Source organism: Denticeps clupeoides, chromosome 10, assembly GCF_900700375.1.
Source record: "Denticeps clupeoides chromosome 10, fDenClu1.1, whole genome shotgun sequence".
In the NCBI taxonomy this organism is placed as follows: domain Eukaryota; kingdom Metazoa; phylum Chordata; class Actinopteri; order Clupeiformes; family Denticipitidae; genus Denticeps; species Denticeps clupeoides.
This window is the reverse complement of record NC_041716.1, coordinates 22,578,593-22,599,881: the sequence shown is the minus strand read 5'-3', so window position 1 is coordinate 22,599,881 and position 21,289 is coordinate 22,578,593. Positions and strand designations below refer to the sequence as shown.

Here is a 21,289-nt window from a genome sequence, read left to right as displayed (position 1 = left end):
CAACAACATACTGTCTTGAATTCAATTAAATGTTTCTTTCTTCATTGCACAAATAAATTAATATGGTTGTTATGTTACTTGAATGCCGGGATGTTACGTTACTGGAATTGATGGGATGTTACGTTACAGGAATGCTGGGATGTTATGCTACTGGAAGGCCAGGATGTTACGTTATTGGAATCAATGGGATGTTACGTTACAGGAATGCTGGGATGTTATGCTACTGGAATGCCGGGATGTTACGTTATTGGAATCGATGGGATGTTACGTTACAGGAATACCGGGAAGTTACGTTACTGGAATGCCAGGATGTTGCGTTACAGGAATTGACGGGATGTTACGTTACTGGAATGCCGGGATGTTACGTTACTGGAATGCCGAGATGTTGTGGTTACTGGAATTGACGTGATGAAGCGTTACTGGAATGCCGGGATGTAGCGTTACAGGAGCGTCGGGACGTAGCGTTACAGGAACACCAGGACATAGTGTTACAGGAACGGCGGGACGTAGCGTTACAGGAACGGCGGGACGTAGCGTTACAGGAGCGTCGGGACGTAGCGTTACAGGAACACCAGGACATAGTGTTACAGGAACGGCGGGACGTAGCGTTACAGGAACGGCGGGACGTAGCGTTACAGGAACGGTGGGACGTAGCGTTACACGAACGGCGGGACGTAGCGTTAGAGGAACGCCGGGACATAGCGTAACAGGAATGTCGGGACGTATCGTTACAGGAATGTTGGGACATAGCATAACAGGAACGTCGGGACGTAGCGTTAGAGGAATGCTGGGACATAGCGTTACAGGAACGTCGGAATGTATCGTAAAAGGAATGTTACAGGAATGTTGCGACGTAGCGTAACAGGAACGTCGGGACGTAGCGTAACAGGAACGTCGGGACGTAGCGTTAGAGGAATGCTGGGACATAGCGTTACAGGAACGTCGGAATGTATCGTAAAAGGAATGTTACAGGAATGTTGCGACATAGCGTAACAGGAACGTCGGGACGTAGCGTAACAGGAACGTCGCGACGTAGCGTAACGTCGCGACGTAGCGTTAGAGGAACGCCGGGACGTAGCGTTACAGGAACGTCGGAATGTAGCGTAACAGGAATGTTACAGGAATGTTGCGACGTAGCGTAACAGGAACGTCGGGACGTAGCATAACAAGAACGTCGCGACGTGGCGTAACAGGAACGCCGGGACGTAGCGTTACAGGAACGTTACAGGAACGTAGCGTTACAGGAACGTTACAGGAACGCCGGGACGTAGCGTTACAGGAACGTAACAGGAACGCCGGGACGTAGCGTTACAGGAACGTTACAGGAACGCCGGGACGTGGCGTTACAGGAACGTAACAGGAACGCCGGGACGTAGCGTTACTGGAACGTCGGAATGTAGCATAACAGGAACGTTACAGGAATGTTGCGACGTAGCGTAACAGGAACGTCGGGACGTAGCGTTACAGGAACGTCGGGCGTAGCGTAACAGGAACGCCGGGACGTAGCGTTACAGGAACGTAACAGGAACGTCGGGCGTAGCGTAACAGGAACGTCAGGCGTAGCGTAACAGGAACGCCGGGACGTAGCGTTACAGGAACGCCGGGACGTAGCGTTACAGGAACGTTACAGGAACGTCGGGACGTAGCGTCACAGGAACGTTACAGGAACGTAGTCGGGAAGTAGTCGGATCGAACTCGTTCCATCTTGGCAGCACCCGCTCCCGGAAGTCCGCTCCGCGTTTTCCAGCTGGCAGGCGCGCGTGCTCCTGGCATTTCGTGATTATTGAGTTCGGGAGTTCGGGAGTTCTGGAGGAAAGTGGCGAAGTCGCAGTGACGCGAACATCGTAGAAAGAAGGCGTCCTGCAGCCAGTTTGTTGCGTTTTATGGTAACCAGGACGTTTCGCGCTGAGCACCGAGGAGCTGGATGAAGTTCCACCGCGGGCGGCTCTGACGGGTGGGTGTTCGCGGCCTGGATCACAGGAGAGTCGCTCGGTTCCGTCCGTCCAGCCTGCAGGAAAATGGACACGTACCGAATCGGGACACTTTTCGTCACGTTGGTCCTGACTTCACAAGTGAGCAGCGTGAGTACAGCTCGGATACAGAGTCGGGGAATGAACGTATTCTTCTATAAAATGGCAACTTTTATAATCGGACAGTCCGTGTCGTAATGAAATACTAGTCGCCGTTTCTACTATGGAACTTTGTATGGAACTTAGCGTCTAATTTTGCCCACAGAAACAAGCTATTCATAGGTGGTCTCAGGGGCGCCTGGAAGAGCTGCAGGAGATTAAGTTCGAACGCGTTACGTTGATGGACCTCAAACTTTCTTTCACAGTTGTGTGCATGAAGTTCGAACATGTAGTTCTGTTAGCAGAACAGCTATCCTGCAGCCTCCATCTCTTTTATATTCTTTACTGCAAGTATTAGTTATAGAAACACTGTTATATGAGTGAAGCTTTTTTCAACATCTGTGTGGTGGCTCTTTAAAGCGGTGAACTCCAGTTTTAACAGTAAAGTATGTTCCTGAACTGATCCCAGAACAGCTGGCCTGGCTGGGTATGCAGTGGCTCGAAATAGCTGCTGTCCTCTGAACAGAGAGTGTGTGTAAATGGGGAGGTTCTGAGTGTGTGTGTGTGTGTGTGTGTGTAAATGGGGAGGTTCTGAGTGTGTGTGTGGTGTGTGTGTGTGTGTAAATGGGGAGGTTCTGAGTGTGTGTGTGTGTGTGTGTGTGTAAATGGGGAGGTTCTGAGTGTGTGTGTGTGTGTGTGTGTAAATGGGGAGGGTTCTGAGTGTGTGTGTGTGTGTGTGTAAATGGGGAGGTTCTGAGTGTGTGTGTGTGTGTGTAAATGGGGAGGTTCTGAGTGTGTGTGTGTGTGTGTGTGTGTGTGTGTGTAATTGGGGAGGTTCTGAGTGTGTGTGTGTGTGTGTGTAATTGGGGAGGTTCTGAGTGTGTGTGTGTGTGTGTAATTGGGGAGGTTCTGAGTGTGTGTGTAATTGGGGAGTGTGTGTGTGTGTGTGTGTAATTGGGGAGGTTCTGAGTGTGTGTGTGTGTGTGTAATTGGGGAGGTTCTGAGTGTGTGTGTGTGTGTGTGTAATTGGGGAGGTTCTGAGTGTGTGTGTGTGTGTGTGTGTGTGTGTGTGTGTGTGTGTAAACGGGAGGTTCTCTCTCTGTGTGTGTGTGTGTGTGTGTGTGTGTGTGTAAACGGGAGGTTCTGTGTGTGTGTGTGTGTGTGTGTGTGTGTGTGTGTGTGTGTGTGTGTGTGTGTGTGTGTAAACGGGAGGTTCTGAGTGTGAGTGTGTGTGTGTGTGTTAACGGGAGGTTCTGAGTGTGTGTGTGTGTGTGTGTGTGTGTGTGTAAACGGGAGGTTCTGAGTGTGTGTGTGTGTGTGTGTGTGTGTGTGTGTGTGTGTGTAAACGGGAGGTTCTGAGTGTGTGTGTGTGTGTGTGTGTGTGTGTGTGTGTGTGTAAACGGGAGGTTCTGTGTGTGTGTGTGTGTGTGTGTGTGTGTGTAAACGGGAGTGTGTGAATATAATGTATGCGTGTGGGGGAGCGTATTTGGTGAGATAAAAGGTGGTCCCCCTGTCTCAGATCACATCAGAGACAACAGCCAGGCTTTGTTGTGTCAGGTGGTCCCCTTGTGTCTTTGCTCAGACCTGTAGACTTGTGAATGCTGATGAGACTTTTATTTGCTCTTCTGACCCCCACACCCCCGCACACGTCCCCCCTCCAGCGTGTACTGTCGGACCCGGATCACCGCTGCTCTGCGTCCTGAGACTTGCGTTGACTTGAATACCTGTCTTGTGTGTAGAGTCTAATGGCTGCTTCCTGTTATCTCTTCTAATAAAAAAAGAATTAATAACTTCAGAAGTTTTAGAAATGCATTAATATCTTCAAGTTGTAATAGGCTGTAAAAAAATTTACATTTCTGTGTAATATTTAACGTGTCCTCTTTTGCTGAGAACTTCATGATGAAGTCACCCGTGTCGCTCTTATTAATGAATTAATGGTTTTATAAATAGGTTTGTAATGAGGGATTTAAGTGGTTTATAAATGACATAAATTACATTATGTTGTTTATTACAAAAACAATATGATCTACAGAATTGTGATGGTGTTTTTGGTATAAATGGTTGTACATTCATGTACATATTGTACAACTCACTAAATTATCTTGTGTAATACAATATTAAACACTTCCATTGTGCTTTGTTTATAATACTATACGCTTTTGGGTCCCTGACTGACGTAGCTGCAAAAAATGAATACATCACTTGGACATTGCTATGAAACTAAAATTAAAATCCAATTTTTGTAAATGAAAATGAAAGATGAATGTAATATAATAAATATATTCTCCCTAGCATATGGGTCCTCAATACATAAAATGACATAAAAACGTCTCTTCAGACAAGCTTACGCTCGTTCCATGGACTGTGGCTAACAGTCAGGTAACCATCATGCTGAGGGAGCAGCAGAAGAAACTGATGGACTGAGGACTATGAATAGCAGGATGTACACTTTTTGTAATGAAAGGAGGGCGTAAATGGCCCCAAAAAAGGAGGGCCAACGTCCTGTAGTGCTGACTCATTAACTCAACATCATCTTAACAGATGCCAAACATGGGCTTCCCTGTGCTTCCTGAGAGATGGTGGAGGAGGAAGCCTGGCTCCTTACTCGAGGATGTCTTTAGAGGAACAGATAGCAATGACATTTCTGCGCTGCTGATTCACCTTCCTGTGTAGGAAATGAACCCTGCAGACTGTCTTAAACAGAAATGTTTCCACACACACAAACTTTTTATTCTGCATTACTTGGAAAAGTTGCCATTATCTTTGTGAAGATAGGATCAAGAAGTTTGTATGAATTTATCTTTAATTTAAATAAAGGTATTTGTTTTTTACTGTATATCAGCTCACCGGAATTCACCGATGAATGAGCATGCTTCAGCATGTTTAGGTGTGTTTGCCTCACCTGAGGGCCATTTTCTATTGAGTTGGTACGTGGGTTACTTTTACGTGCCCTGGGGGAAGGAAACAGACGTGAGGAAGTGAAAGGGTGTGTTTGTCATGGGAGGGATTCTTTCCATGTCTTTTTTTACAAGAGAGGCAGTCATGGTAGTGCTCCACCTCAAAATGTACCACATGCTGCAGTAGCAGAGGACCTTCGTCCACAGTCTGTGTCCATTATGATGCCACTGGTCCATCTGAAGATCAGCAGTTCTGGCGCTCGGTGGCTCTGATACATTTAATGCTTGTACGTCTCCGCAGCAGCTCAATGTCAGAAACCGGGATCTAGAGCTAGGGCTGCACAATTAATCGAATTTTAATCACGATTTTTACATTTAAATCACATACCACCAGGCTAACGAAAGCATAGACTGAGCTGCAAATTGTGACGGTGACACCTGCAAGAAAGTGTCCCCCATTTGGGGTTGAAGAAGTTGGCAACCCTAATAGATACATACACTAGATGTCATAGTCGATCTCTCAGCAGGCGGCAATATCACTATCATCTTTGGACGGAGTTCCAAACTCATTCAATCACGCTTCTCTGACGGTACGGGCAAAACGAGCGAACATTTTATAAGTAATTCCAGACCATTTTACTAATAAAAGAACACACAGAGGTGAAGATATTTTCCACACTTTCATGGAATTTGTTACTAAGACACAACTGTATTTCCATCATAACTGATGGTGCTTTTGAAATGGTTGGCAGCACTAGTACTGCCTGAAACTTTCCAATATGAATTTGCACAGCTAAAGAACAACCTTTGGGATCCAGCTTTCCTGATCGATTTTACTGAACTTCTCAGTGAGCTTAATTTGGACTGCCGGGTAAAGAGCAGCATATAATGAACAATAACTTGTTATTGTAACAAATTCCATTTCCTTTTTAACAAATCTATTGAAAATGCCTCTGTTTATGGACCTGCCCTGTCTATAGTTGTTGCACAATAAGCAGGTAAATGGATGTTCATCTTTCATATCGGTCATATCTGAAACCAGAAAATGTTGATTTACTGTTTGTTCATAATAGAAAGTGCGATAAAAATGTTTAACCTAAAATAGTGAATAATCATGATTAATAATTGTCATTACAATGATCATGATTATCATTTTGGCCATTATTGCGCAGCCCTATCTAGAGTAGCTCAGAGAGAGACAAATTAAACTGCTGGCTGGTAGAATGTCTAGTAAAGGTCTCACGATTCGATTACGGTTATCATTGCCTCGATATCGATCACGATGAATCCCATAAATATTCTACATGGTCACATGATGATTTCATGATACAAGAGTTAATGTCTTGGACACCTTGGACTTTTGATTTGCTACTATGAGCAGATAAACTCAGCGTTTAGTCCTCGCTCACCTGGTAACAGTCGTGTATATTCTGGTGGTGGTTCTTTAAATGCACACCTTTCTTCATGCTTCACCAGAGACTCTCAACAACAACACTACATAGAACTCCAATACACTCCAGCACTTTCACTCTGGACTCTTTGCACAAAATCACTTTGCACAAAACCTCTGCTCTTTTTACTTTTTTTTTTTTTTTTTTTTTTTTTATCTTTATACAGATACTCACTCATTTGCACACATTCACCCTACCTGTTTCACATATTTTATGTTTATGTAATATTTGGTTATGTTTGCAATATTTGCATATTGGTGTTCATTGTATACGTGCAACATTAGCAATACTGTGGTCTGTACAGTCGCTAAAAGCATTTCACTGCATATCATACCTTGTATGACTATGTATGTGACAAATAAAATTTGAATTTGACTTGTTACATCCTGAATCCACAAACGGCTGGTTCAGACGTCTGTGGCATCAGGTGAGTGCAGACTGAACACAGACCATTTTTCTGCTCATTGGAGAAAATCTAAAGCTGCTTTCAGACCTAACGTGGCAGTGCTACCCCGCGGGGCTCAGCTGGAGAACAATATGCTAAACTCCCGGTAAGATAAAATACGCCACGCAGCAGACAACTTGTTTATGATATAATCGTTCATGCTCTGCGCTGCACTGATGCAGAATACTTCATGTCTGCATAGCGATTCATCAATTATCAGATTAATTTCAAGTGTTTTTCTGCCATTTGACTCCACAAAACCGTTTTTTTCTTCTTCATTCAGGTCCTAAGCCAATTTTAATAATTGTCCTGATCTCCTTAGTAGTTGAATTTGTTCAATACTGGCCCTTATTTTAACCTTTTAGTGATTTTGCTCTTTTAAATCCATGTGATTTACTTGCAGGTCAGTGTATACACACAAAACATTAGATAGCTTGCATTTGTGGGTTCATTTTAATAAGAACACTTCTAAACAGTGTTTTTTTAGGGATCATGACTGCAGATGTTTCGGGCAGTGGTGACCTAGTGGGTAAGCAAACGGACCCGTAATCGGAAGGTTGCCAGTTCACACTGCTCACTAATTTCACTAAAGGTAAAAAAGTGTGTGATTTAGTAGTCTTGGCTTTTCACCAGCCTGGACGGGACAAAAATACTTATATTATACTTTACATCGAAATGTGTCCTCTGCTTTTAACCATCACCCTTGGTGAGCAGTGGGCAGCCATGACAGGCGCCTGGGGACCAGTGTGTGGGGACGGTGCTTTGTTCAGTGGCACTTTGACGGATCAGGATTCAAACCGGCAACCGGGGGTGTCTGGTGATGTTCTAATATCATTTTTAGACCATATTGCCCATCATTGACCATTTTTTACATTCAACACTCTTTCCGATGCAACAGCCTCCATTTACCTGAGCTTGGGACTGACATGAAGAAATGACTGGGTTGAAAGGAATAAAATGGTGGTTTTATGGTGGTTGTTTTTGCTTCTATTTTTCATGAGCTGAACTCATAGATGTGAAACACAGAAGAACCATTACTCTCAAATATTTTTCACAAATGTTCAATGTGTTAGTGAGCGCTTCTCCTTTGCCGAGCTATTACATTCTACTCACAGGTATGCATTAAAGAGGGGGTGGGGGCGGTGCATCATATAGAGTTGATGAGTTTAATTTAGTAGTTTAATTTGTTCGATACTGGCTACTATTTTAGCTTTTTAAATCCATTTACTTGCAGGTCAGTGTATACACACAAAATATTGTAATACAGATAGCTTGCCCTTGTGGGTTCATTTTAATAAGAACACTTATAAACAGTGTTTGGTGCAGCATGAATATTGCACAGGCGGGTGTGGGCGGGGCATCATATATAGATGATGAGTTTGTTGATTGGCCGATGGAATGTTGGTCCACTCCTCTTCAGTAGCTGTGTGAAGTTGTTGAATATTAGCAGGAACTGGGATGTTTTCAGCTTCCAGGATTTGTGTACAGATCCTTGCAATATGGGGCCGTGTATTGTCATGCATATCATGCAACAAGAGGGGATGGTTGTGGATGAATGGCACACCAATATGCCTCAGGATCTTGTCATGTTATCTCTATGCATTCAAAATGTGTTCATTGTCCATAACATACGCCTGCCAATACCATAACCCCACGGCCACCATGGGCCACGCGATCTACAACGTTGACATCAGCAAATCACTCACCGACACAACGCCACACATGCTGCCACCTGCCCTGAACAATGAAAACCGGGACTCATCCGTTCACAGAACGCCTCTCCAATGTGCCAGATGCCATCGGATGTGAGCGTCTGTTCTCTCAAGTTGGTTACAAAGTTTAGATTTACATTTACGGCATTTATCAGTCGTCCTTATCCAGAGCGACTTACGATCTGTAGTGACAGGAACAGCCTCCTGGAGATACTCAGGGTTAAATGGTAGTAAGTGGGACTGACTAGGTCTAGGGTCATAGTGTATTAACCATTGGGCTGTTGTGTGTGTGACTTTTAGAACTGAAATATGGGAAAATGTGTTAATATATAATGTCTGTGTGCTAACCTCTCCGTTGTTCTCTGCCAGTGGTTGGGAGGTGTCAGCAGTAGCCATGTTTCAGTCTGCTCTTTATAAAGAACTGGTCTGAGCATGCAGTGATGAGCACGCTGTGACAGTCGGCCATGTCATATGTGAAATAGTCCCATGTAGAATAGTTTCAGGAAGGGCTCATGGAAGGAAATGAGCTCCGGTGTCTTAAGTGTTTTGAGCTGCTGTCACAGTTATTAATACGTTTCACATATGTTGTGTGAAACTGGAGACCCGCAGTGTCTCCTGTGCACTGCCGGAAATAACAGCCTATTTATAGATTACCATGGCATGTCTTTGTGTAATGCCCAAAACATCAAAAAAAATTACAAATGATTTTACTATATTTTTGTAGTCCAGCTCAAAATGGCATTTTTCACGATCACAATAAGAGCCTCGTTTATCAATACGAGCGTATCTTTCATTTTATGTGCGATTCATAAAACAGGTGTTCCTGTTCCGATCAGTGGGTAGAATACGTCCATCTTGATAAATGCATTGCAATGCAGATGTGCCTCGATATTGATAATCGGTTTTATCATAATGCCGTTGCTTGGTGAATTTCTGCCGGCGGTATAAAAAGTAATGCTGGTAGTGACTGTGGCGGCAGCCAGCAGGTATTCGAGTGACTGCTCTGTCCCCCGGAACTTTCAGAGAGCCAGCGTAAACGTAAAACAGGGCGGAGCGACTGAAAAGACAGAATTGAAACTCAAAATTTCAGCCTCTTATTTTACATTTCAATGTCGTATTTTTGTTTGATATTAGGAAAGTTTTGTTCCAAAAGTTTTGATTCCTTATTTTTCTGGCATTTGTGGCATCAGGGAAATGCAGAATCAACACAGACCATTTTTCTGCTCATTATAGCAAATCAAAGTGTCCATACGGGTGTACGAGACCGTAACTCTAGTAGTTGAAAACATCATGTAAAAAATGAATGGGCTGCATCGTGATTCTTCAACTGATAATCATAATCAAACCGAATCATGAGACCAGTGAGGGTTCACACTGAGGTCATTACAGGTAGAACAGAGCTTTTATAGTATTTTAATTGCATTGAAAACATGTTAATTTAGTCAGGTGGAGGAATAAAATGGTAAAAATTTCAATAAAATGGGATAATACATTTTGTTTTCCCTGAATTCCATTTTTCCATTTGAATTCTTTTTGTTATAAACATATTTATTCACCAACAAAGTGCTTGGGCATTTACTGTTTGCTTTTGTAAACCATTTACATGCGTGGAACCGATTGGGCGTGTGGTCTGGATTCAGCACTGACAGCCTCTTCATCATAGCTGACCGCATGGTTACATTCAGGTCACATTACGTGTGCAAATGGAATATATAAAATGCATTACAAATGACAAAAACAGAGACAAACTCATTTTAGTAAACCAGATGATTCCATAATCCACAGTACATGCGATGATAAAGGTACAGGCCCAGTGTCCCAGTGTCCCAGTGTCCCATCTCCCGGCTGTCTTTCAGCAACAGGCAGCAGCAAATCAGGCTGAAAAAATGTACAGTGCATGTTAGTCTTATTTCAAAATTAATTAAAGGAATTACATTTTTCACAACATGAAAACAAAGGTTTACTTGAGGTTTTGGCAAATTTATAAAAAAAGACAAAACGTACACGTCCAGAGAACCAGGAGAAGTAGAGGAAATGTGACGGATTATTTGATCTAAACATAATACTGATTGAATGGAATTGATTTCACTAGATGCCAGGCCATCTCACCCCTGGCATGCTCATAAATCAGTAGGCTGGTGGAGATTTGGTATTGAGACTGGCTTGAAACTTGTGGTCTTTAAAATGTGCACTCTTATGCAAACAACTTATTGTATCTTTTTCATTTTTTGTGTTTATTGTATTGTTATTGCTCTGATATTTAGCCACCATTTTGTTACAAAGAGTGACAAAATATGAATTGTTTTATTATATTTTATTTGAGTTAATATACTGCAAGGTGCAAAATTGAAGCGAGTCATTGTGTGGCACCTACAAAATCGAAAGTAGTTAACGTAATTAAAACTGCTCTCCACAAATGTCATAGAATACTTAATAAAGTAAAGAATGAATGGATGTTGCATTTTAATGACATGTAATTACACGTGTGTGTATGCATGTCAGTGTGGGAGAGTGGGAAAGGCAGTGAGAGAGACAGTGCTTCCAGTGTAGACTGGAATTCCTGAGCCCTGATCCGTGTGTGGGAGAGAATGTATGACCCAAGGGAGCATTTTCCCCACCAGTTACCAGTCTCTCCCACACCAAATATGCCAAAGTGGGGGCCAGTTCCAGAAAAGCTGCTCACACCTTCTGTACAGCTGTGTCACCATTGTGTCCCTGAGCAAGACACTTAACCCTAAGTTGCTCCAGGGGGGGACTGTCCCTGTCACTACTGATTGTAAGTCGCTCTGGATAAGGGCGTCTGGTAAATGCTGTAAATGTAAATGTAAAAATCCTGTACAGAAGATGTTTGATTTATTCATTGGCAGACGGTGGTGAAAACCCATCCAGAATCTGCTCTTGGTCTGAACCATCTGTTCAGTCCACGCTGGGTGAGTGAAGATGTCCCAGTGAACTGTTTAGAGCCTCATTCACACCTCCAGCATGGATCTGGTTGGGAGGTTTGGGGTACGGAGAGGTGGCAATGGAAGCAAGTCCCTGATTAATTCCATATGTCACAGTCCAGAAAAAAGGGACTGCTTGCTAGTTATCTTTGTCTTGAAAAAGAAGAACTAACTACCCACCCAGCCATTTTTCTCATTGTGTAATTAATAGTTAAACCCAGAATACCTTAAATTGTTTGCTCAAATGTAAAAAGTCATTGGGGCTCAGTCTGTTTTACTTGTATAATGCCCCCTAGTGGTTAGGCATCAAGCTTTGTTTTAAAGAGATGTTTTAAAGTGAAGTGATTGTCATTGTGATGCACAGCAGCACAGCCCCTGGTGCACACTGTGAAATGTGTCCCTGCTTTTAACCATCACCCTGAGTGAGCAGTGGGCACCATGACAGGCACCCGGCCGGGGAGCAGTGTGTGGGGGTGGTGCTCTGCTCAGTGGCACCTTGGCGATTCGAACCGGCAACCTCCTGATTACCACTAGGCCACCACTGCCCCAAATGTAACCCATCACCTTAGTGTTAGTGAGGAGTGGGCAGCCATGAAAGGTGTTTTTCATGGGAGCTTTGTCTCTGATCCCCCTGCAGCTGATGATGAGGGGCAGAGCAAGAGAAGAGCTGTAAGATTGGAAATTGGAAAGAAGATTCCACGCTGTCTGTAGGAGATCAATTTGTGCCTGGTCCATCCCAGTACATCTGTCAGACCACCAACTCCTACCAAGCAGCTGTCCAAACCCAGGCCTTCCCATCATGGGAAATGGGTGAAGTGTTTGTAAAGCCCTCTTAAGAAAACATGTCCCTGGTCTTTAGAATTTGGCACGTTGTGGCACCAGAGGACCTGAGGACACGTGAAATCAGGAGGTCTTGAGTAATCAGGTCGGCAGGAGAGGAATGCCGAAAAGCCAGCATGTCTGTAGTGGTGTGGACCCGGTGAGAGACATGAGTAGCCGTGATCACAGCGGAGCTGCAGCACTCAATAGGATTGTGCGGGTCAGCATTTTCTTTTTGATATTGACCCAGGCTTGTTGTTCCAGTGTGTGCAGTCAGGGGACACAGGATTTGGTAGGATCAAGTTATTTATGAGATGGAGCTGTTTGGATGGGACTGATGGAGTCGACTGGAAATAGGAGCTGGCGAACCATGCTGACTGGAAATGGCACGCAGGGCAAGCGGCCAGTCCAGACATAGAATAAAATAGCGCCCCCACACTGAGCACAGTGCCCCGGGAGTTCATTTAACACATGGATGATAATACCTTGTGCTTTATTTAATGCCATTTTTTTAATGGCAGTTTTTCCTTGTGTGGGTGTCAACTGTAGGGCCTGTCAGAGCCCATTATGGGCTATATAAGAAATAAATGTTGTAGTACTAGTAGTAAAACGTAGAATAAATAATTAAATCTGAACTGAATCTGCACTTTTGATCTATGCACCACAGCTGTTTATTTACAAAAACAGAAAACGTGAATTCTATAAATGTGCAAGTTATTAGAACTGTAATTCTTGGCCCGAACCGGTCTGGTACAATGTGCATGCATAATTGTGAATAAATAATTTGCGTTCTATTTATTCGTACAGTTTGAGCTGGGTGTTTAACCCACAACAGGAAACGGGTCAGGTCAGGCTTGGGCCAAACTCTGTGGTGGGGCGTTTTATACAACCTCACCCTCTCTGTACCCTCTCTGCCCAGCGCTGCTGAAAGTAAAGGATACTGATGCTGATACCAACTTCTGATGGATCTACCAGAGTTTAGTTTCCCAACTAAGAAGTTGCGGTTTGAATAATAACACGATTTTATAAATCCTCAGACTCGGCTCCATGGGTTTACATCAGGGCTGCTGCTCGGCGACCCCCTGGGGCGCTGGGGAGGCAGGCAGAAGAGAGAGAGCAGGGCCGAATGGGCGGGGTGTGCAGGTTGTCTTAGTTTGATTTGATTTGACATGATTTGGAAAGGTACACAGCTGTCCCACAGTTGACCGTTCATGTCCGAGCACAAACCAAGCATGAAGCATAAAATGGGGTTCGGTTCAGTAAGAGAGGGGGGAAAGAGTAGGTGTACTGCATTTACATTTACGGCATTTACCAGAAGGCCTTATCCAGTAGTTACAGGGACAGTCCCCCCTGGAGACACTCGGGGTTAAGAGTCCTGCTCAGGGACACAATGGTAGTAAGTGGGGTTTGAACCTGGGTCTTCTGGTCCATAGACGAATGTGTTACCACCCCTACTGCCCTGTACTGCCCTGTTATGCTGTCGGCATTGTAATGAACGGCATTTTTTCGTTCTTTGGTTGGTTTTGTTTAATTTTTTTTGCGTTTGCACATTGAGGAAAAATTTGATCCTGCTTTCCTGGTACGCCAGTAGTGTGCTGCCATGTTTTTTCCTACACCCTCCATCACAGGCCCAGCCAGAGCCCAGACTTGAATCCGATTGAACATCTCTGGAGAGATTTTAATATGGCTTTGCACCGACGCTTTCCAACTTTCAGAGGTGCTGCAAGGAGGAAAGGGCCAAAGTGGCCAGGGACAGTTGTGCCCAGACAAATTACTGAGCAAAGGCTGTGAATACGTGATGTACGTGTGCTTTTTTAAAATTATTATTTATTTATTTGTAATAAATTCGCCAAAACCTAAAGTCAAGTTTTTTCACATTGTCATTATGGGGTAGAATTCCGAGGAAAAAGTGCATTTAATCCATTTCGGAGCAAGGTTGCAACATATTAAAATGTGGACTATGTGTTGCACTGTGAATAGTTTCTGGATGCACTGTATAGGCCTTCTTCTTACTAACACGTTTTTTTTTTCTTCTGCGTTACGTTTTTTACTCAGTAATGATATGTTTTCAAATGTAACGAAGTAAAGTACTTGGGTAAAAATGTACTTGAGTAAAAGTAAAATGACCTATTTTAAAAACAACTTTAAAATGACTAATTTCTCACAAAAACTACTCTATTACAGTAGCGTTAGTAACGTTATTGCTACTCGACCCACCTCTTCATACATATCACACACACTATCATACAATAACACTGACTCTTATGACCTGTGGAGTCATTAGCTATTTGATATATTGTACTCCACATTAATAAAATTCTTTTTCTGTATTGCTGCAGGTATCTCAGAGCTCAAAGGTTTGGGGGGAGGTGCCGATTCCAGAGGATCTGGAAGCAAGAAGTGGGCCAACTCAGCTCCAGCACTACCTGAATGATGATGAAGATTTTGCTGCAGACGGATCTGCAGGTGAGCTGGGAGACCCTGAATACTCCTAAATTAACATCATTATCAAAATGACTAATGAAAGTATTTATTTTTACTGTGAATCTGTTTTTTCTTTTGACCTCTTAGGATGAGGACTAAAATTCAATTAAATGATCCGATTTTTAATTGTTAATAAATCAAAACACTTGATGCACACAATAATGCTTTACAGCATCCTAGTAATCACTCCTGCTCCCTCATTAATTTGGGTGGGAATAATAGGTTTGAATGATTTAAGGTAAAATATTTAGGTGTAATCCTTTTTAATAATTAATAAATAATCCACATTGCCACCAATTGTACAAAATAAATGATACTTCCTGTAACCAGTCTGCATGTTTCATTTTCTGTTGTGTTTTCCCTTTTTATTGGCATGATATTGGGTTTATTAATGCGTAATTTGGGTTTTTAGGACCTACCATCACAACTATGAACAGATACAAATATTGGGGTACGCTCCCTTGGGGGGGTTAGGGTAGGGCCGGAGTGAGTTGTGGGTGGGGTGGGGTGGTTTGCGTGTGAACAAGGGCATGCAGGATATATGAAGTGGTAGTGCAAATCATGTTTATCTAGCAACATACATTTACATGGATGTTAGATGGATTGTACGTTTGAATTGAGAGTGTGTCGACACATAAATATCTAAACTGAACTGGACTAAACTAAATTACTCCACAGAACTGCCCAGTGGGGAAGAAGATGGAAGCACCCCTGATCCTGGTCTAGCTGGCCCTACAACAAGTAAGCATTGAAAAGCACTCAACATGCAACAGGGGGACACTGAAATGTCACTCTGAAGAAGAGAAACATGTCATTCTAAAGGCATGAAATCTGAAGAGAGAGAGTCAAGCTGCATGAAGATTTGAATGTGATTGACAGCACATTTTAAGTCAGATTGATTTAATTGTCTCGCCAAATGAATCGCATTAAAAGAGCAGCTATTAAGCATCCACTGATGAGCAGCAAAGAGAAGGATATGTTCTGTACTCTATTTTAAGAACTATTTTTTAATTGTAATAAAACCAATATTATAAAATAATGATTATATAAATAAATCAATGGTAGGGTTGTCGTCGATGCCTTTTACCGCTTATCCGAGGTCGTGTAGCAGGGACCCGTCCACTTCCACCAGCTCATCCGGGTAAACCATCTTATCTGGCTCACGGCAGCTCTACTCCGAGCCCCTCCTGGATGACTGAGCTCCTCACCCTATCTCGGAAAGCCTAGCCACCCTGCGGAGGAAGCCCATTTCAGTCGTTTTTACCAGCAATCTTGTTCTTTAAGTCACTAGCCATAGTTCATGACCGTAAGTGAGGGTAGGAACGTAGATAGACCTCCCGTCTCCCCTCACTTGAAAGAAAAGTGAAAGTGAAGTCATTGTGAGACGCTGCAGTACAGCACCCGGTGCACACAGTGAAATGTGTCCTCTGCTTTTAACCATCACCCTTAGTGAGCAGTGGGCAGCCATGACAGGCGCCCGGGGAGCAGTCTGTGGGCATAAGTTTAGTTATTTAATATTTCTTTGTAACCATCTAGAACCATGCATTTTTTTGGTAAAATCAATAACAGTATTTAAGTTGTGTGGTCCTTCCATCGACCGAGCCTGTTATCTTAGAGTATCCGTTAAAAAAAACAAAAATGAACATCTTTCTGGTACAAGCCATCTCTTCTTTTTCCTCAACAGTTGATCTGAGTAATGTAGTAATGATTCTAGCCCTAGTCTGTATTTGGTCTCAGTCTTGGTCTGGATCAGCCTTGGTCTTGGTCTCGGTCTTGGTCTTGGTCTTGGTCTGGATCAGCCTTGGTCTTGGTCTTGGTCTTGGTCTGGATCAGCCTTGGTCTTGGTCTTGGTCTGGATAAGCCTTGGTCTTGGTCTTGGTCTTGGTCTGGATCAGCCTTGGTCTTGGTGCCATCTGGCCTCTGCAATGTCTTGGTCTCAGTTTACAACACTAGCAGCCCATCTCTTCTTCTCTATCACAAGTTAAAAAGACACCCTGTTCTGTCACTGTTTCCCTCTGTTCCATAGAGTTCCTCTCTTCCTCTGTTAAGGTCAAGGCATACACTGAATTGGGGGGGTCGGGGGTACTGAGTCCTGTCTTTGTGCACAGCACAGGGAACCAAGTGTTCTCAGTAGCCCTGCCCTCAAACTCGTTGACTCTTTCAATTTCTTACTAGATGGTGTGTCAATTTTGGTGAGAAGATCCCTGTAGAAAAACCACTAGGATTACGATTAATCCTGACATGTAAACTTACATTTACAGCATTTATCAGACTTCACTACAAACCTAAAATAGGACAGCAACACCAGACGGAAGACAACAGTATTTATATCGGAATGATAACTATATATGATCCGTATGTATTAAATGAGATGGGAATACTCTTACTTTCATTATTAACATTTTAACCTCGATTATTTCTGATCATGGTCATTCAAGATTGTCTTAACACATTATTAAAAACGTGGAAAAATACGGTCTGAAAACAATTTTATTAGTTTCAGCCGATTTCTTGTAGGCAGATTATTTGATCTGACACAGTAACATCATTCCATGACCATCAAATGTGTCATACAAGATAGTGAGAAATGGGAAGGTTTTCACTTCCGCCTACTTTCATTTCCTGCTGTGTACATCTTCAGCAACTTCAACAATAAAACGAATCACTGCAGGGGTTAAACTTAATGATCTGCTCACTTTAATTCAGGCATTTACTTGAAAGGAAGATAGTCGTTTTTATCACATGATTATTAGTAGTTATATGCTGTTATTGTAGTAACAAGGGCTGAGGAATAAAAATGGTCTTTCTGTGGAACAGAATAGCATTGATTGAAGTACAGAGGTGTTAGCTTTACTGAATGATTTCCAGATGTAGATGAAATGTTGACAGACCTATATATAGATTTATAGATATAGATTGCAACAGGAGCCTTCAGACTGGAGTCAGGTTAATCATTAAAACCATGTCTTTATGCACTGCTCATATCTCACATTCTTCACATGTGTGTCATTATGTGTCAATATGTGCCTGATGCCATTTTTCCTTAAAGCTTTAGTATCTGTTTGTGAAACAGGTCCAGAGCATTTATGAATGTTAGAAAAATGTTAGAACTTCACAATTCACACGATTGAAATGCAGAATTGTTCCAGCTCAGTCTGTATATCTGTGTGTGTTTTCTCTCTCTCTCTCTCTCTATCATCATGACGTATTTGAATGGAACCTGTGGGGTGAGAGGGTGAGATGTGGTGCCTTTGTTTTGAACGGAAATCTCTCTCGGTCTCTCTCTAGTATACTACCGTGCACTGGTCAACTTCACCAACTCCTTCGACTTCAGTCCTGATCTTGAGAGCATCTCCTCTCCGCAGTTCCAGTATATCTCGGATGCAGTAGTTGACACAGTGGGTGAATTTTTATTTTTTCCTGCGTATAGCAGACACACACCATCTTGTAGCTTTGTAAGGGACCGCTGTTTTCTGCTGTGCAATATTGGTCTGTGTTCATAGTAGTGATGGTAGTGTTGTTTTGGACTAGGAATGCTGCTCTTACCTCATACTGCAACTAAATGTCTAAATGTCAGCTTTTCAGTGATTTCCTTTAATTCAATAAATTAATTGTATATAAATAAAATAAATAAATCTGTTGATATTTATGCACTATATAGCTATAAAATAGTTCACATAGTATTTTCTGTTTGACCATTGTGAATGATGCATTTTCTTCTTAAATCTCTAGGTCTGCTAGGTCTTCATTTTTGGTAAAGCATGTGCCTAGTAAGTTTAGTCATTCAATATTTTTCCTATTCTGACATATCTGTTTTTAACTCTTTACAGTTGGAGTCTGAATATGGCAAGGTCCCAGGAAGTCAGACTGTTAATGTGGTTCTAATAAAGTAAGCACCACAGTTACCAATATTTCTGATTTAATTTGGGAGATCACAAAATACTATCTCTTTGTGCTCTGCAGACAGGTGGGGAAGAATGTGTTTGTGGAGCTGGATGTCGGCACAGAGGACAACTACAATGATGCTCAGATCCGCAGTGTACTGTTTGGCATTGTCAAAGAGGGCACCATCGCCTCCTATGTCACCTCCACACAGGGCTTCCAGTTCCGGCGGCTAGGAGAAGGTTTGTACTGCAGCCTGCTTCTGACATTGATCAACAGTGACACTGAGACACAACACTATCATTACCATATTAGTAATGTCACAATGAATTAAAGCTCCTGTGGAAATTCTTCTCATGCGTTTTTCTTTCCTTCAGAAGTACATGAAGTGTCCTTCAGGTATTTTTTTGTTCATAAAGAAATACAGTCGTGGTATAATTACAAGTATTTTATAAGTTTCAAAGGCTTTTACTGACAATTACATCAAGTTTATGTGGAGAGTCAATATTTGCAATGTTGGCCTTTTTTTTTTTCCCCCCAAGACCTCTGCAATTTACTCTGGCATGCCATCAATCATCTTCTGGGCCAAATCCTGACTGATGGAACCCATTCCTTCATAATCAGTGCTTGCAGTTTGTCAGAATTTGTGGGGTTTTGTTTGTCCACCCACCTCTCAATTGGATTAATGTCCAGGGAGTTTCCTTTCCATTGACCAAAATGTTCAGTGTTTTGTCCACTTAGTTCTCACTTTGGACTTTTCATGCTGCATCCGTCATGCTGGTGCTCCATCATGCTGGAAAAGGCCTCGTTCTTCACCAAACCGGTCTCTGAATTGTTGGGAGAAGTTGCTGTCAGAGGATGTTTTGTACCATTCTTTATTCATGGCTGTGTTCTTAGGCAAAACTGTGAGTGGACCCACTCCCTTGGATGAGAAGCAGCCCCACACATGAATGGTCTCAGGATAATTTTTCCAGATGCCCCAAACAATTGGAAAGCAGTATTTTTTGGCAGAATATCAGTCTGTCCTTGATGTTTTTCTTGGAGAGAAGCGGCTTCTTTGCTGCCCTTCTTGACACCAGGCCATCCTCCAAAAGTCTTCACCTCACTGTGCCTGCAGATGCACTAACACCTGCCTGCTGCCATTCCGGAGCAAGCTCTGCACTGGTTGCACCCCGATCCCGCAGCTGAACCATCTTTAGGAGACGGTCCTGATGCTTGCTGGACTTTCTTGAGCACCCTGAAGCCTTCTTCATAACACTTGAACTTCTCTCCTTGAATTTTTTGATGACCTGATAAATGGTTGATTTAGTTGCAATCGTGGTAGCAGCGATATCCTGGCCGTTGAAGCCCTTTTTATATGAAACACAACGATAACTGCACATATTTCCTTGCAGGTAACCATGGTTAAGAGTAAAGCATCACGCTCATTTTAAAGCATCCAGCTATTCTAATTCAATCAGCATGACAGAATGATCTCCAGCATTTTTTTCTTCTCAATTCTCTCATTAGTGTTAATGAGAGGATCACTGAAATGACTTTTTTTGGATTTTCATGGCAAAGAGGGACATCTGATCACTCTTCATAACTTCCTGGAGTATATGAAAATTGTCATAATAATTTTTTTACATTTCAGCCTTATCCTAAAATAGGTTTGAGTATTTTTTTAGATGAGAAGTCTACGTTCAGCAAGGTTAAGTGGCATTAAAATGTTAGCTGACTACCTGAATATACTGCACAGTTAAAAAGAGTACACAGCAAACGGATGCTGTGAATGGACTGTTTTAAATGTAAGGTGTTTATGAGATGCCCTCATCCAGAGTGACTTAGTCAGTGTTTACAGGGACAGTCCCCCTGGAGTAACATAAATGTCTTGCTCAGGGACACAGTGGTAGCAAGTGAGGTTTGAACCTTTGACTTTTCTAGTTGTAGGCTACTGTATTCACCTTGCTTTAAAAAGACTTTTTTTTTTTTTTCTGGAGTGAGTGTGTGTTGAGTAAAACATTTCTCTGGTTGTAGTGGTCACTATTCAGTCAGAGGGCCCAGTTCCTATAACAGGTTTGTATGTGCATGAGGCCGTGAAGGTATTGGTGGGACTGCTGCAGTGTGTGTGCAGTGTGCAGTGGCTGCCACCCAGCAGGAGACATGACTTTCAGCCCTGATAACTATGCGTGCTGTGATGATGTTTGACTTTATATGGTTTTGTTCCTGTTCACATAGACTTTGTGCGTGTGATAAAATGCATGAAAAAATTCATAACTGTGATCAGAGGTCCTCCTTTTTGATTTTGAGCATGGTGCTATTAATGGCAGTGTGTCTGGATGACTGCTTCAGGGTGTTTCAGTCACTCACAGGCACCCTCTTCTCTCTCTGCAGTCGCACCAGACTCTAACCGCCGACCGTGTCTGCAGGATGAGTTTACGTGTCAGGATGGGAGCTGCATCCCACTGCAGTATCACTGTGATCAGCGGCCAGACTGCCTGGATATGAGTGATGAGTTGGGCTGTGGTAAGTAAAAATCTTTTTTTAGATACTTACAATGGAGTGTTAGATACAACAATGCTACAATCAATATTTTTATCTAGCAATTT

General features: G+C 42.7%; 1 protein-coding gene across 16 annotated transcripts in view; it reads left to right on the top strand.

Annotated features, from left to right (window-relative positions):
* The first annotated feature begins 1,731 nt into the window (after positions 1-1,731).
* Positions 1,732-21,289, top strand: part of hspg2 (heparan sulfate proteoglycan 2) — an 85,939-nt gene continuing 66,381 nt past the window's right edge. For 13 of the 16 annotated variants that reach the window (XM_028995007.1, XM_028994996.1, XM_028995005.1 and 10 more), the window contains exons 1-8: positions 1,732-2,081; positions 14,675-14,801; positions 15,498-15,560; positions 18,108-18,217; positions 18,650-18,708; positions 18,783-18,943; positions 20,718-20,756; positions 21,075-21,206. In XM_028995007.1, coding sequence (XP_028850840.1) covers positions 2,019-2,081; positions 14,675-14,801; positions 15,498-15,560; positions 18,108-18,217; positions 18,650-18,708; positions 18,783-18,943; positions 20,718-20,756; positions 21,075-21,206 — 754 coding nt within the window. In that variant the 5' untranslated portion in view covers positions 1,732-2,018. The remainder of the gene's footprint in view (positions 2,082-14,674; positions 14,802-15,497; positions 15,561-18,107; positions 18,218-18,649; positions 18,709-18,782; positions 18,944-20,717; positions 20,757-21,074; positions 21,207-21,289) is intronic. The other 3 variants (XM_028995006.1, XM_028994997.1, XM_028994994.1) reach the window with 2 other exon arrangements.